Genomic DNA, 16,043 nt, shown 5'->3' on the forward strand with positions numbered 1-16,043 from the left:
TTTCTGTTTGTTTTTTTTGTTGTTGTTGTTTTTCTTTTTTAAGATTTTTAAAAGCAGAGCGACAGAAAAACACCCAGAGCTCTTCTGTCTGCTTGTTCACTTTCCAGGTGGCCCCAGTAGCCAGAACTGGGCCAGGCCAAAGCCAGAAGTCATCTGGGTCTCCCACGTGGGTGACAGGGCCCCAGGCCCTTGGCCCATCTTCCATTGCCTTCCCAGGCACTACATAGTAGGGAGCTGGATTGGAAGTGGAGCAGCTGGGACTTGAACCAGCACTCTGATAGGGGATGCTGGCATCCCAAGCCGTGGCTTCACCTGCTACTCCTCAACGCCGACCTCTAGGACTCTTGTTGCAGGGTTGAATAGATACGAGCTCTTTGCTGCAAAAGATGGTACTGGTGACAAGAGCCGAGCATTACAGATAGTGCCTAATTTTTTCATGGCTTAACTGTAACTCCCTGTTTAGAAATCAGGAAAGTAGTCTTTGAAAACTAACCTTCCCTGGCTTTCCAGAAAATATGACAGAACCAAGATTCAGACTCAGGGTTCATTAGCTCCGCAGCCTCCAGGTTCACCCCTGCTCTGCTGACTCCTCCTTTTTGGCTAGAACACTGAATTTTTACTCTTTTCCCAGGCTCCGAAAGAAGGCTAGGTAAGCCACACCTTGCTTCTCTTTCAAAGAAAATATTTTATTTCATTATGCTAATGCTGTCACAAGTTTATAAAATTGTAACAAAGTACATGAGGACGTGAACAGGCCTAAATCAGAACTCACCAGGATGTAACACACATAGAAGTCTTTAGAAAAAGGAAGAGACACAAAGGGGTCCGGTTGCGCTGCTGGTTGTCCTGCTTGAAGTCCGAGACGGGGTGTGTGCTTCTTGGGGCCAGCTCGCCTCTGTGGGCCCCACAGTGGAGGTGGAGACAGACCTGGGGCCCCTAGATGACAACAGTCACCATTCACCTGGCCTGACTCCATCTTCCCCATCTCTGCAGGACACAGGAAGTAGTAGGGGCCCAGAATTCCATGGTGCTTTGACTCAGCAAGAATTAGAAGCCAACCATATCCTGGTCTGCTAGCCACTTCTCTCTTTCCTGATCCTTTTCCTGTCTGACTGGGAAGTTACATTTGACTGACAGGGCAGGCTAAATCTCACCAGCTTTGAAAGGAACTACTGGAAGGGAGAGACAGAGACAGGGCCAGAGGCACGGCGAGTGTGCCCTGTCCTCCCTGACACATGTGGCCACGAGGCCTGTGCCAAGATGGCCCCCTTGGTAAACTGAATGAAGAGAGACCCAGTAACACTCTGTTTTTTTGAACCAGGATTCCCAAAGAAATCACCGTGAGTAATATTCACCAGGCCATTTGCAACATCCCTTTCCTGGACTTCCTCACGAACAAACACATGGGCATCCTGCACGACGACCAGTGAATGGGCGAAGAGGCCCTGACGAAGCTCCAGAGCCTGTGGCTGTGAAGACTTCTGAGCGGGGGAGGAGGCTGCTTTCCTTTGCCTCAGAAAATCATGGCCACCAAACCACTGCCTCTCCCCGATTCACGTAACACCAGTGCCGGTGCCAGGTGCAATCCTTTTAGGACAGAGGTTTGTTCCAGATTCTGGAGTGGAGCTGTGAATGGACACACGCTCTGTAGCTTGCATTTCTCCACTCCGCAAAGGTTCCAGGAGGGCATCGCAGAGGTGGGCCAGGCGGTATTAGGCCCTCTGCTCTGGGTGGACTCGAGGGGGCACCTTGGCCCTGGCTCCCAGGGACGTGAGTCTGGCAGGCTAGAACTGGACCCTTTCTGTGGGCTGGGTTACGGGCGCCCCCGGCAGTTTCCCTGAAGAAGGAGGGACTTCAGCCCTCAGCCAGGGGGTCACCACTCCTGCCTGGCCTCGGCCTGGAGGCACTGCACTTTTAGCCCAGGTGAGTCAGCTGTGGGAAGAGGTGCCGTGTGCAGAGAGAGCCAGCGGGGCCCAGGAGGCCGCAGCCTGAGCTGGATTCTTTTTTCTGGGCGCACAGGAGCATTAGTGGCAGCAAGCATCAGAGCACTGTCACAGGGACCGATCCCAGCGCAGGCCCAGGAAGGACAAGGACTGACTGGGACCCACACAGCCCTTCCTGCATTACGGCAGCGTCTGTAGGGCCTGGGGACTTGGCCAAATCATGCGCCCAGCAGAGAGCCGACCGCCGGCATTTGTGTGGTCTGCTGGAGCTTCTGGCACCAGGTGGAGTGGCTGTGGGGAGCCGCCCTGGACAGGCTCTGCTGGGACCGTTGGTTCTCTGTGGATTTAGCAGCTGTTCTGTCTGAAGGAGTCCTTCCTGAGAAGAGAAGTGTGACAGAAACACCTGTGAGTGCCTTAACATTAGCTGGAGAAAGAATCGCCCAGGCCCGGAGACAGGGCTGCAGCGCTCGGAAGGCGCGAGCCCGGCTGGGAGGTAGGGAGGAGGGGGGTCGGCGGTGCCCTGGACGGTGTCCTGTTCCTTCGGAGACGCTGCGTGTGTGGACGGCGGAGGACGGACTTACTCCCAATTAGAAATCTGCGTGCACTCTGCCCGGGGAAAACGTGAGGCCTGTGGGTGAAAGAAGCGGCCACGTGACGGAATCCGAGCTGCAGTTCTGCCTTGAGCGCTGCAGAAGCAGAGTTCTGCTCGCTGGGGCACAGGACGGCCTGGCTTAGTAAGTAGTGCAGTAGTCGGGCTCCTGTGTGGCGTGCGGAGTTACCTGGCGAGTGCTGGGAGCCCAGGTGGCCGGTGTGGTCCGCGAGAGAACAAATTCGTTTATGACAGGCATGGAAGCCTAAAGAAGTTACCTTTTTGGGAAAAAATATTAAGTGATTTTAACAGTCTGTGTGTTAATGTTTCAGATGTATTTGTATCAACTATAACAATTGTGTAACAAATGTCTACAATAAATCTTTTAGTATTTGTGCCTTGGAAGCACTATAAGCACCATACCTCACTCTTCTGCATAAGGGAGGTCAGAGATGGGGGCGGGGTGCAGGTAAGGAGCTCCTACTTGATCCTTTAAATTCTTTCCAGGATGGATCTGCAGCCATGCAGGATAAAGGATTACAGTTACATAAATATCTGTTTTAAAAAAAAAAACTGGAAGGTACATGTTTACTCAGGACATAATTATCCCTGACAGCTTGGGCAAGGCAGACTGCATAATCCCGCCCAGCTACCTCAGAGCCAAGGCAGAGGGAAACAGCCCCTGCGTTAGAGAACCACGCCAGCAGGTCTGGCTGTGCCGAGGCCTGGAGGAAGGTGCTCCCAGGACACGGTCCTTATGCTGGGGCCATCTGCTAGCCTGTGGCTGGAGTCAGAAAAGCAGCAGAGACGAGCTGCCAAGAGGCTCTGCAAGTCTTGGCTCTTAGAAGGCGAGAATTCCTGAGGAGGCAATGCACACAGTGCACGGAGGGCGAGCCGGGGAGAGCTGAACAGTCCTGGGCATGAGAAGAGGGCCGGGCCTAGGCTTCCCTCGCTGAGCGGTAGCTGACTGGGGAGGGCTTGCCGGACACTGCAGAGCCAAGGCCACAGTCACGGGCAGCTGCGGTGGGGACTTGCATGGAAGGACCCGCGTGAGTGGTACCGGCAGGCAGCTCTGGGATCTTCTTGACCTTGGTGAGCGGGTTTGAAGTCCTGAAGTTTGCCGTGGAGCAAAGAGGCGGGACGTTGGTCTCAATGACCGTGAGCCCCCGTTGACTCGTGGAAGGGCCCTGGGGGGTGCACCCCATGGCTGGTGGAGGCCACTACTGCAGTGGTGGTTGTGGTTGTGAAGTGGTGCGCATTTCCTTTTGTCTGAAGTTAGCTAACAGATTGAACTTTTTAAAGACGTTTCCCTTACAGAATACAAAAATGCTTATTACTTCCTAGAACTTTAAGTATAATAAAATATAAGTTACCCTAGGCCCCTTCTCAGTGGTCACTACTTCCAAGGCAATGCTGGGGATGGGTAGCAGCACGTACCTGACACTTGTCTTGCTCCTCGTGTCCCTCACTGTGCTGTTCAGCCTTGCTCAGACGTGAAGTTAGTGGGAGGGGTCTCTTCATAAGCCAGATCTAACGAATGACACCTGCTAGGGGATGCTATGAGGAGCTGTGGGGCCTTGTGGAAAGGTGGCTGAGCAGGGGTCAGGCTCATCTGATGGTGCAGGGGCCTCCATGGCTGCTGTAGCACCGGGCAATGAGATGGCAGAGCCCCCTCTGTCCCTGGGCCCAGGCATGCATGAGCTCCCCAGGGACGCAGGTTCTGGGGGAGAAGGGGCACTGCCAGCTGCCGTGTGAGTGCGGCGGGCCTGGTGAGGGGCTGTGAACACCGGGCAGCAGGCTGGAGGCCGTGGGTGGCTGCAGATGGGAACAGAGCGAGCCCGGCAGGGAGGGGCAAGGCAGGCGGGCCCCACACCAGCCTGAGCATGTGCCTGTCAACACGCACACTCCTGCCAGCCAGCCTCCCCGTAGTGGGGCGGGGGGGAGCCCCAGACCAGCTTCCCAAACAGCTCCTGGCTGAGGGCACAAGAGGAACACAGCATGGCGACTGGTGGGTTCTGGGAAGCACTAGGTGTGGGGGAGGCTGTGGCCGCGCTCCAGCCAAGTCCAGGTGGCCAGGAGACAGGATGAAAGCAAAAGCACAAGATGCTCCTGTTTGTTGCTCACCAGCTAAATCAAGAAACTGAAACAGTACACTTTTACATTTCCCACAGACACGTACACCAGTGGCGACTGAGATAGCAGAGCCCTTTAAAGAGGGAGCCTCTGGGTCTGTCTCAGCAGAGCTAGCACCTGAGGGGAGGCTGCAGGCCAGCCCCAGCTGCCTCCTGCCAGGGGCCCGGAGCCTCAGTGCTGCCACCTGCTGGCCAGAGAGCAGGGGCGCTCCAAGGGCAACCATTCAGTTTCCCTTACCAAAAACCGATCCGGGCTGGCACTTCCGCAGCCTGGGCACACTTACAAGACAAGACAAGTTGCTCCCGGCCGGCAGGCATGAGAGCAGGGCAGGCGCGAGGGTCAGAGCCCTTCAGGGAAGAAGTTGGATGCTTCCTCCTTCCCCGAAAGTTTCCAGTTCCCAGCCAGAGTGCTGCAGGTGCAGTCATCCGGTACGGGGGAGTCCCAGGACGCGGGGGTCAGCCTCAAACCCGAGGCACTCAGCGCTGGAGATGATGAAACCTGAGGGTCATCTTAGCTGTGAGGAGATGTCTGCAGTCCGAGCCCTGGCGGACACCTGTTTCCTCCGAAAACCTGTTACCCAGCAGCACCAGGGGCCACCTGCAGGTGCTAAGACTTCTTTCAGCCTACACGTGGGGTCATGTGTAGTCAGATGCGAGGTGAGCAGCTCGGGTTCCCGTAGGTTCTAGAATTAAAGCCATCATGCATCCTGGGAGAGTCACCGAGGATGGGCCCTGGTGGGCTTCTCGGGGGCCTGGCACGTCTATGGTCCTCAGCCCCCCGGGCCAGTGCAGTTCCCGGCGAGGCAGACCCTCGGACTGCTCACACTGAAGCCTTGCGGGACGGCCACGCGGCAGTTAGACACCCCTGCGAAGCCTTCCTCGGCCTTCTGGGAGGAGGAGAGGGAGCGGGAGGCCAGGTGGTGCCGCTGGCAGCCGTGGGTCCTGACCCCACTCCTGGGCACCGCACTCACACATTGAGAATCCGGGGCGCTGACGCCTGGAAGATGGCTGAGGGGTTGGGGGTGAACTTTTTCCTCACCTCCGGGACCTGAAAGATGAAGCGGCCGCGTGTGAGTGCGCTCGCTCCTCCACTCCACTCTGGCCTTCAGGGGGTGGGGGAGGGGAGCCAGGAAGTGCGACTTACGGCCTAGAGCGAGCAGTGGCACCGCATCAGGTCACACACACGTCCACCCTGCTCCCTGGCCGGGGAAGCTGCACCGTCCCCACCGCCCTTGCATTTTCTCTTCCCCCCTGCACGGCGCCCAAGTGCTTGCAAGGGCCGTTCACTGGCGCTCAGTGGTCAAGCTTGGTGACCCTGCCCACCAGAAATGCCGGCACTACAGGGGCGCCCACCCGGCTAGTGGGCGGCTCATTTTCTGTGTGTGAGGTAGGAGTGACTGGCTGGGCACTGCTGTGCCTGGCCATGACGCCAGCTGACCCCATCACGTCGGCGCCGCGCCCTGACACTCAGGCTCACCTGGAAGCCGGCCCCGGGGCCGCCGTCCCACTCCGACGTGTGGGTTGTGATGACTCTGGCTGGCTTTGCCTTGGTGGATCTCGAGGGCTTCACTCCAGTCCAAGCCTGGAATTCCTGTCTGCAACAGAGGAGTCCCAGCTCTGCCCGGTGCAGCTGCCCCTTCCCGATCCCTCTGGGCCACTGCCCCATGCCTTGGGCTTGCTCTGGAGTGCCACAGCCCTGTCCACTGCTGTGCCCTGCTTCAGCTTCACAAAGCAGGACTGGCCGAGCCAGCACACTGCGCAGACAGCCCGGCTCACGGAGAGCGCAGGCCTGTGGTGCGCAGCCCAGCCGGCCCTGCACCTCTGAGTGCGGCCCCGGAAGTCCGGGCTGCTCCAGCCCCTGAGGACGCAGGAGAGGCCGCAGGTGAGCAAACGCCCAGGGCAGAGCTCGGTCAGCACCTGAGGCTCCTTTCACCCAAAACCCCCAGCCCCTCGCAGGTGCCATGCCTTGAAGGCAGAGAAGCCCCACGGCTGTTTTACCAGCCCCCCCCCAACAAACGTTCCAGCAGCTGCCAGCCCCCCAAAGCCCAGAACCAGTGAAGGACAGACTCCTGCAGGCCGGTCACTGGGGGCCACTTAGGAGAGGTGGTGGCCTGAACGGTGCCCGGCTCAGGGAAGATTCTCCACACCTGGCTCTGAACGGAAGAATTAAGGTTCAATATCCCCTGCAGGTTTTTTTTTTTCTTTTTTCTTTTTTCGTAGTGATGACCCCAAAAAACACCAAGCTGCTGGCTCTGTGCATGCCCGCACCCCAGGGGGAGGCCCCACCAGCTCCCAGCTCCGTGTGGCAGGAGCAATTTCTCTGGCTGTAAAGACAGCTTCCATTGCTCTGAACAGAGACCTCTAATCCCACCAGCTCCCCGGCCCGCCAGCAAGCCGAGGAAGGCAGAGCGCCGTGTCCACGGGAGCAGCTGGCCGAGGCCCGTTGGGAAAGTGTCCCCGGGTGTGCTGGGTTCCCCTGCCCACCGGCAGCCTGGGCAGGACACCCTGTGCGCCGGCTGAGAGTCAGGCCAGGAGGTCAACAAAGCTGCCCACCTTCCCACCTCTGCAGCAGCCCAGCCGGGGGTGGGGCACCGGGAAGGGCAGCCGGCAGGAGGGCTGGGCCAGGCTGGAGCAGGTGACTTCTGTTAAAGCCAGCTGCCGGCACCATCTGCCGCTCTGCTTCTCCGGGGAAGCAGGTCCTCCCCTGGGCATGCCCTTCTGTGGCCACCCCGCCTCTCATGCCTCGGTGAGTGGCTGCAGGGGCCCAGGGCAGGAAGTGGCGGGGACTGGGGCTGGCGCTGGAGCCAGGCCAGGCCGGCAGCAATGTGGATAGGGTCGGGGCATCCAATATGGAGTCAGTAGGACCTGGTGGCTGCCAGGAGAGGAGGAAGGCAGGCGGGCGGCTCAGGCCAACGAGATGAATGAGAAAGCCGGGCCCAGGTGCACCTTCCGCATGGTCTCCGATGCATGGGCCAGCGTTGTCCACCTCCCACTGAGGAGCAGGGGGCTACGCAGGGCAGCGCAGCAAAGCCCTGGGCTGAGGCTCGGGGCCTGGGTTCTCGGCGCCTTCAGTCCAATTCCCTGCTGACTCCGACACAGGTGCTGCTGCTCCTCCATGTGCACTGGGGGACCGAGAGCCGCCGTGGGGCGGGGCCGTCTTGGGGAGCTTGTTACAGTCAGCCCTTTTTAGCTAAAGCCCCAGCCAGGAGGAAGGAGGGAGACGGCTAGGGAGCCAGGGCCTTGTCTTCTGAGTGGGAAGCACTGGCACCCAAGCCTGAAAGAATTCGGGCTGGGGGTGGGGGCGCCAGGAGCCTGGCAGGCAGAGGGCCGGGGCCGGCTGCGGGCCGGACCCGCTGTGCCCACCCAGCCAGGCAGGCAAGGCGAGTCTGTTCTCAGAAGCCGGGGAAGGCAGGGCTGCTGCAGTGGCGCGGTGGAGGCCCAGGGCTCTATGGGCTCTCAGTCTAGGGCCCTGGGCAGCGGGGGCCACCCATCTACTCGGATATCTTTGAAGTCCTTGGAGCTACTCATCTTCTTTGCTTTCTGATTTCCTTAAGCACTCTGCTGAGTGATGTGCATTTTGCAAGGTGCAGAGCAGAATGCCATTGCTCAGGCCAGGTCCCAGCCAAGTTGAGCGCGGCCCTGCGGTGCTGCGGGGCTGGGAGTGAGGGGGGCAGGGCTTTGGGCAGCCAAGCTCTTGGCATTGCTGCTGTATTCCTGCTTTCCGGATGGGAAGGTCACAGAGGCTGCGTGGCCCGCCCAGGTCTACCCCCGAGCAAGTGTGAGCTCCCGTGGGTCCCAGTTCTGCCCATCAGCACTTTTTCCTGCTGGCGTCGGCACACAGTTCAAGCAGCTGAGAGGTTCCGAGGAGGCTGCACCTTAGGGGCTAACCCGTGGGGGTTACAAACTTGGCCGCAGAGGGCAGACAGACTGGAGTTCTCTCCCTTCTCTGCCAGCCAGAGCTGGGAGCCCTTGTGCCAGCAGCTCCATGTCCTCATCTGTAGCGATCCCGGAGCCTGGGATCTGATCCAGGGGAGCGCTGAGCCCGGCAGGTGCTGCCGCACAGAAGGCAGAAGGCGCCTTGCTGGCCCCCGGAGCGGGGCAGAAGGTCCTCACAGGGCTCCAGCACGGGGAAGGGACACTGAACGCCCGGCCCGTGCTAGGACATCCCCGGCAGGGAGCTCAGCGTGCCCCGGGAGGCTTCCATGACCAGCCTGGGCTACCCTGCCTGAGCTGACGCAGCCTCCTGCAGACACCACCCCAGACTGCTTGCCTCTCCGGCCCTCTGCCTGCTCAGCTTATTGGCAAAGTGACCCCAGCTAGGGCCTGGGCGCCGGGCTCAGGGGCTGCCCTGCCCCTGCCATTCCCAATTGAGTTTTCGCAGCTCAGCTTGAGTGCATGTCAGCAAATGGAAAATCCATCCTGCAACCACTGTCCCCTCTAGGCTCTTTCAGAAGTGCCTGGCTATGAAGGAAGCTGGGCCATGGAACGTTCTAGTGTTTTGGATGCAGTGGATAAACTTGTCAAAAATCTCCCAGCTGCACACTTGGAATGGATGCGTTTTGGAATGAAGCCTTGATTAGGGAGGAAAGTTCATACTTTTTGGCCCCTCAATTCCACAGATAGGAATTTATCCCGAAGAAATTACGATAGGAGCAAAGACTTGGCTGCAAGGATGCTCATCACACAAGTTAATTACTTCTTTAAAATTGCTTTTAAAAACGGGTCATACATGTTCATGTTCAAAAACACAAAGGCAACGAGCCAGCGCTGTGGTGCAGAAGTTAAAGCTGCCATCTGCGACACCCCCATCCCATATGGGCGCGGGTTCGAGTCCCAGCTGCTCCACTTCTGATCCAGCTCCCTGCTATGGCCGGGGAAAGCAGTAGAAGATGGCTCAAGTCCTTTTGCCCCTGCCACCCACAAAGGAAACTAGATGGAGTTCCAGGTTTCTGGCTTCAGCCTGCCCCAGCCCTAGCCATTGCAGCCATTTAGGGGGTGAACCAGCAGATGGAAGATCTCTCTTTCAAGTAAGTCAGTTTAAAAAGAAAGAGTAAAGAGCTAAAGCTCTGTTGAGCCCCGGCGGCATCCAACCCTCCCCAAGCTCTTGTCCCCAAAGGCCTGCTTTCCTCAGCCGTCATCAGGGGACCCTGAGCTACTGGCACATCTGTGTGACTCCGCGGTGACACACGCGCGCTGCTGCATGTGTGTGCCTTTAAGACCCTCCCCATCAGCCCAGGAAGCGCCTCACCCCATGGCATCCTGTGGCAGCGCTGGCATTCACCAGCCCCCTACCAGGCACCTCTGGCCCTGAGCCCCCGGCTTCCAGGAGAGCTGTAGGGGAAGTTCCTGGAAGTGAAACGGCTGCATGCGGGGAGCAGCGGCCTCGGAAGCACCCCGAACGTCTAGTGATATGGCTGTAGGTAAATATTTGGAGATACAGATGTATAGTCACGGGATAAGAGATTCAAAAATCCTGCACACTTACTAGAACATGTACTAACACGGACATGTCCACAGTGGGTGCAAACACTCATGCGCACGGTGAGAACCCAGCCATGCACCTGCACCCCAACGCCGGCAAGGCATTCCGAAGAACTAGTCTGGGGAGCGCTTGGGGACTCTTCTATTCTCTATGGTGCTTTCCGGTTGTTCCGCACGGAACGTGAACGCCTTCTAAAAGAACGGAAAGCTCAGGTGTCCGGGAGCGGCCCGCAGCCCCGTGCTCTGCGCGCAGACCCCGGGCACCCAGCCGGTGGGACCCAGCGCTCGTCCTTGCCACCAGCGCCCCGCGGCGGCTCTGACCAGAGGGAGCCCGGGGTTGGCTCCGCGCCCCGCTCCGGCCGCGAAAGGGAAGCGGTTCCCAACTCGGTGCAAGGCAGGCCCGTGTGACCGCGCTGCCCGAGACAAGACCCGAGCGGGCTGTGGGCGAGCAAGCGAGCCCCCCGTCGGCGGAGGTGCTCGCTCACCTGGAGGCGGGCTGGAAGCGACTAGGGCGACGCCGGCTGTCGGGGCGGCGCGGGGCTCCTCCCACCGCCCCCTCACTAGCGGCTCCAGCCCTCAGCTTCTTCCCACCTCGGGGTCCGCACGCCCCCGGCCCCGGCCCGATACCTGTAGGACGTGGTGGCCGCGGCAGCCGCGTCCCCGTCGCCGATGGGCAGCACGTAGACTCCCCGGGCGCCGGGCGCGGAGGACTTGCCCCTGCGGCCGCCCGGCCCGGCCCCGCGCCCCTGCGCCGCATCTTTGGGCCCCGCGGGCGCCGTCCACACGCCGAAGTCCCGCTGGTACTGAGTGAGCGGCACGTCCCGGCCGGGGTCCCGGGCGCCTGCGGGAGTCGGGCCCCTGCGCGCGGCGGCGGCGGCGGCCACCGGGCTCGGCTCTTCGCTCTCGAGGTCCGAGTAGCCGTGCAGGGTGAGAGGCACCGCCACGTCGGAGCGGTCCAGCTGGTTCCAGCGGCGCGCCAGACAGCACAGGCGGCTGATGCAGGGCCACGCCATGCCGGCCCGGGCGCCCGCCGCGCCGCGCCGCGCCGCTCCCCGCGCGCCCGGCCGCGCCTCCCCCGCCGCGGCCCCGCCCCCGCGGCCCTCCCCGCGCCGCCGCAGCGCCGCCCCCCGGCAGGGCGTGGGGATCCCACGAGCTGGAGGCCGCGGGGGCGAGGCGGTGCGGCCGCCCGGCGTGTCCAGGTGCAAGAAGGTTGCATTCCTGGGCCCACGGTTCCCTCAGCGTGGTTCTAGACCTCAGCCCGGGCCTCGCGGGGCCCAGGGGTAGGCCCTCAGCCGGCAGGCAGGTCCGGTGTGCACGCGTCCGTGCTGCGCTGTCCCCGGGCCCTCGGCGGGCACCAGGGAGCTGTCACACGGGAGGCTCGCGCCACGCTCCCACACAACACGTGTTAGCGTCGGCCTGTGAGCAGCTGCTTGCCTTTGTGGCGCTGGATCTGTGAAAAGCGATCCAATTTTCAAGAAGGATTGGCAGTGACCCCAGTGGGCCTTTCCCTGAGTTCCGAAGTCCTTCGGGTAAGGCATGGCCACCGGGGCTGTCGCTTTATAAAGCTGCCACAAAATCCGGCCTCTGGGTTCTGGAGTGCCGCCGCCGGGCAGGTGTTCCTGCCCTAACACAGCTTGGGAAGGCTTCCCGGGAATCTGACAGCTGCCCTCGGTGTGCACTGCGGATCAATGACTAAAAGCACTACGGAAGCTGCACGGGTTCCCCCGGGCACCACGGCAAGGCTGTGCTTGGCAGGCAAGCAGCCTGCACCTCAGAGAGGACTGCAGCACAGCCCGGGCCACTCAGAACGCAGATTCATCTCCCAAAACGCAGCCTGCCTCGCTTTGCATCCTAGCAGGCCACGGCCCCAGAGCCACGTGCACCGGGTGAGGACACTGGAGGACGACACACCAGCCCTCGGGGCTCAGGGCAAGCTGTTTGTCTGTGGACTGTGTGTGCCAGGCCCTGGGCTAGCCACCCTGGCACCTACCACAGCAGTGTGCTCAGGGTGATGCTGGGTGCCTTCTGAGGGGCAGAGGCTGGGCCAGACATGGAAGGGAGAGCAGTGGAAGAGGGGCAAAGAGGCCAAGGGGGATGGGGTAGGGCTCCTACTGCGGAGGGCCTTGGCCGTACCAGGGAGTTGACAGATGCTCCACGGTGCCACATGGAGCAGAATGCGGACACCTCAAGGACCAGGTGGTCCTCAACAGTCTAGGGGTGGAGTGATGAGGGGATGCACTGAGGCACAGACACTGGCAGTGGGGAGGTGGGAGAGGCACCTAGAACAGCTCTCCCAGGTTTCTGACTCCAACAATTTGGTGCCATTCCTCAAGCCAGGAGTGATGGCTGAGCTGCCTGTGCAGGGGGCAGCCAGCGCCAGGAGGCATCAAAATACTTATTCCGAGCTCAGAGATGTTCAGTGGGGGCCACCCGCACCTGGTGACTGCAGCCTCAGGAAGTGTGCAGCGGAGGGTGACAGCCAGCGGTGCAATCCTGGGGATCCCTCAAGGAAAAGGCTGGGGAGGAGGTGGCACAGCCCAGGTGGCTCCCAGACCAGGAGCACATGGCCCTGCAAGCAGTGATCAGCAGTCAGGGCAAAGGTCACAGTGGGAAAATAAAACAGCCCGCTGGGCGGTGGGGAGTGAGGCCCCTTGCCCAAGCCGTGGATCGCAAGGCTCAGCTTGACCTCCCCAAGGCCACTCACAGAGGATGGTTCTGGGCTGGCCACAGGCTTCCGCACGGCAGGAGTTTATGGCTGGGGGAGATCCTGCTTCCCTACCTACTACAAAGCAGGGGCAGAAGAGCAATGCAGACCTGCCCACAGCAAGATGTCTGAACAGCCAGCCTCCCAGCCCGTCTCTGAAAACATCTCGCTGCATGCCACATGGCTGTTAGCACAATGCATTCGAGTGTCGCTGTCTAGCTTCTGGCCCTGGGCAGTGCCACCACCTCCCCCGTGTTCTCTGCCAAACGAGGCTGGGTTAAGAGCATTCTCTCTCCTGCAAGAGGAACTGCTTTAGAGCAGAACCCTCTCCTTGAGAGAGTGCCTTGTCCTTCACAGCAGACAAGACACGGAGCAGGGAGCTGCCGCGTTCCGGACAACTCCAAGGTGCTGGGCACGTGTGGCCGCCCAGTCCCTGAGCCCCGGGCGAGGTGGGCGTGGCTCCCACTCCTTTTCAGGAAGCCTGCTGCTCAGACTGCCCAGCAGGGGGCGGCGGGGGGGCAAACGGGCCAGAAAGGGCTGGCACGGGGCCCTCACTCCTGCCCGGCACAAAGGCCCAACATTTGGGATAACATTTTGAGGCTATCAAAAGGTTGAAAACTCTCCTGCAAATTCTTTCAGGACAAAGAAATTCTCAGGCTGCATGTCCTAGAAGTACCTCTCAATCACAGGCAGCAAGAGTTCCACTTCCGGCAGACTGATGGTGACCACTGTTTGCTCTTTCAATCCGCTCTTCAACTACAAGTGTGTTTTTATACATAAGATGCAATTCGGCTCTGAATTTATCTAAGTCACTGCCTTCTACCTCTTAATTTAGCTACAATTTTAACCTAGAAAGCAAAACCTTAAAATAGCTTTTCGTATATGCCACTCACTGCCAGAAAGCATTACCTTTCCTGGGGAAACTTAGAAGCGCTGCGGCTGCTATTTCAGACCGTGCCAGAGAGAGGGTACTCTCGGCTCTCAACTCAACCAAGCAAGGCAGGCAGGGACCGCGGGAAGTGCAGCGCACAGGTGCCTGAGGGCCACGGCGTTCTCAGCCGGCCAGTGCCCAACAGGCGTGCCAGGCCCGCACTCCAACCACGTCAGATGCTCCAAACACAGGGGCCAGAGCAGCCGCGCGCTCGCAAAGAGCAGCACACACCCTGCATTTACAAACTAGAGATATAAATCTTTATTTCACTTTGTCGTGATTCCCTAAGAAGACATGTATGGGGAGCGGGGAAAAACACGGGACAGGACGCTGGGGAGGCTGGACTGCTGGGCGTCATCCATCGGGGTCACACCGGGCTCAGGGGCAGGCAGCGCGGGCCAGATGCACCGTCCTGTCCGGCCCCAGCTTTACTTAGAGCCACCGCCTTTTCTGGGGCCATTAGTCCTCATTTCGTGCCAGATTTTCACCAGAGGCTCCCTGTTCTTCCAAATGAGTTCATGACCGTAAGTAATGTACCATCTGGAGAAAAGAAAAACAAAGCAGGTCGCATGCGGAACCAGGATGACACACGGGGAGCACCATGACAACACTGAGTTGACTTTTTCTATATCAAATGTCGCTGCCATCTACTAGGACGCTTGTAAGTCCGCTGAGTAGCTTCTGAACGCAGTGAATGACAGCCTCAGCCCAGGCTGTGTGTCAGAGGGGAGGAGGCCGGCTGAGAGGTGAGCGCCCCACACATGCGCACTTTGCCCTGAAGTAGCCTTTCAGCACTGTGGACGTGGGGACTACGCCCGAGAGGACGTGAACTGCCCAGGGTGCTCACAGCTTCTAAGTGACCACTCAGGGACAGGCTGCCTCTAAACCCTCTCTCTCTCTCTCTCTGGGAAGCTCCTAGTGCCGGCGGGCTGCAGCAGCCCACACCGCCCGTCATCCTTCACCTGGCCACACTTGGGGCGGCCAGCGGACCCCCCCACTCTGCCCAGCTCCGTTCTCCTGGCAACAACGCCTCACAGTGGCCTGAAGCAAAGCACTGGGGAGGCTGAGGCACTCCGGGTTGCTACTTCTAATTGCTCGGGTACATAGGAATCCCCGGCTCAGTATGGCACTGGGGCCCATGCCGCAAGCACTGTGCTAGCCAGCAGCACGTGGTGGGTATTCTGTGAGCTGGGTCCCCTGTGAGAGGCCGCCAGTAGCTGAGGGGCACCTCTCCGCCCCAGGGTGGGGGCTTGAAAGCTTTGCTTGTGGAAGGGTTTGGTCTCCAGGTTTCATGTTCCCTGGCGCAGAGAACAGATTCTGCTGACCTTTGCATCTTGTAGACACCTGACTGAAAAACGCTCAGAGCTGGCTCAGATTGTTCTGATGTTCTTTTAAATGTTCTGAACATCTATCTTCTATTATAAAGGGCTTGATTTGTACCAGTCAATACAGTTAGAATCTGATTATGAAAATACAGTCAACACTAACATTCTGAAAAATAAAACAAAAAACAAATAATCAGGAAATTTACAGAAACAAAAAGGGCATTTTTAACAACATGAGAATTCAGGGGCCCGCGCAGTGGTGCAGTGGGATAAAGCCCTGGCCTGCAGCGCTGGCATCCCATATGGGTGCAGCTCGAGTCCTGGCTGCTCCTGTTCCAATCCAGCTCTCTGCTATGGCCTGGAAAAGCAGTAGAAGATGGCCTAAGTGCTCAGGCCCCCACACCCACGTGGGAGACCCAGAAGAAGCTCCTGGCTTCGGACGGCACAGCGCCAGCTGTTGCGGCCATCTGGGGAGTGAACCAGCGAATGGAAGACCTCTTTCTCTGTCTCTACCTCTCTAATTCTTTAAAATAAAAATAAATCTTTAAAAAAATAAGAATTCATTAATAGGCATATAACAAAATAGTTTGGACTAAAGTAAAATTCTCTGGTGAATTTAGAGCAAGGAAAACAATGGATCACCATAATATTCAAATGCAACTGAAAAAAATCAATGAATGAATCTCTTGTCAGGAAATATCCATTAATAAAGTATCTTTTTTATCTGACTCACTCCAAGGGAAGAGTCAAGAACTTTGATCTCACAGGTACCCTGCTCTGAGTACTCCAAGCCCAGACGTAAACGGTGGTCTCACTAAACTGAACTCCATAAAGTGCTCCACAGCACCCAGCTGCCCAGGCGCCCTTTTCCGCCCTAGCAGTGCCGCAGCCCAGGGGGACACACACTGGCTGTGTGACCTGGGACAAGCTGCCGTCTG

General features: G+C 59.0%; 3 protein-coding genes across 6 annotated transcripts in view; 1 reads left to right on the forward strand and 2 right to left on the reverse strand.

Annotated features, from left to right (window-relative positions):
• Positions 1 to 2,952, forward strand: part of YEATS2 (YEATS domain containing 2) — a 127,549-nt gene extending 124,597 nt beyond the window's left edge. For both annotated transcript variants that reach the window (XM_062210413.1, XM_062210402.1), the window contains one exon: positions 1,322 to 2,952. In XM_062210413.1, coding sequence (XP_062066397.1) covers positions 1,322 to 1,430 — 109 coding nt within the window. In that variant the 3' untranslated portion in view covers positions 1,431 to 2,952. The remainder of the gene's footprint in view (positions 1 to 1,321) is intronic.
• MAP6D1 (MAP6 domain containing 1) lies at positions 2,281 to 11,158 on the reverse strand. Of its 3 annotated transcripts, none has more exons than XM_062210439.1 (5): positions 10,773 to 11,158; positions 6,142 to 6,259; positions 4,949 to 5,712; positions 2,956 to 3,046; positions 2,725 to 2,810 (listed from the first exon to the last, which is right to left on the reverse strand). In XM_062210439.1, exons 1-3 carry the CDS (start codon positions 11,156 to 11,158, stop codon positions 5,632 to 5,634), a joined length of 585 nt encoding a protein of 194 aa, XP_062066423.1. In that variant the 3' UTR covers positions 2,725 to 2,810; positions 2,956 to 3,046; positions 4,949 to 5,631. The 3 variants fall into 3 exon arrangements, with proteins under 3 accessions (XP_062066429.1, XP_062066423.1, XP_062066413.1); XM_062210429.1 differs by having other exon boundaries at positions 2,956 to 4,076; XM_062210445.1 differs by lacking the exons at positions 2,725 to 2,810; positions 2,956 to 3,046 and adding an exon at positions 2,281 to 2,319.
• Positions 11,159 to 14,017: 2,859 nt separating this feature from the next.
• The window catches only part of PARL (presenilin associated rhomboid like), a 49,572-nt gene continuing 47,546 nt past the window's right edge, over positions 14,018 to 16,043 (reverse strand). The window contains exon 10 of the mRNA XM_062210458.1: positions 14,018 to 14,320. Coding sequence (XP_062066442.1) covers positions 14,209 to 14,320 — 112 coding nt within the window. The 3' untranslated portion in view covers positions 14,018 to 14,208. The remainder of the gene's footprint in view (positions 14,321 to 16,043) is intronic.

Source organism: Lepus europaeus, chromosome 2, assembly GCF_033115175.1.
Source record: "Lepus europaeus isolate LE1 chromosome 2, mLepTim1.pri, whole genome shotgun sequence".
Lineage (NCBI taxonomy): Eukaryota > Metazoa > Chordata > Mammalia > Lagomorpha > Leporidae > Lepus > Lepus europaeus.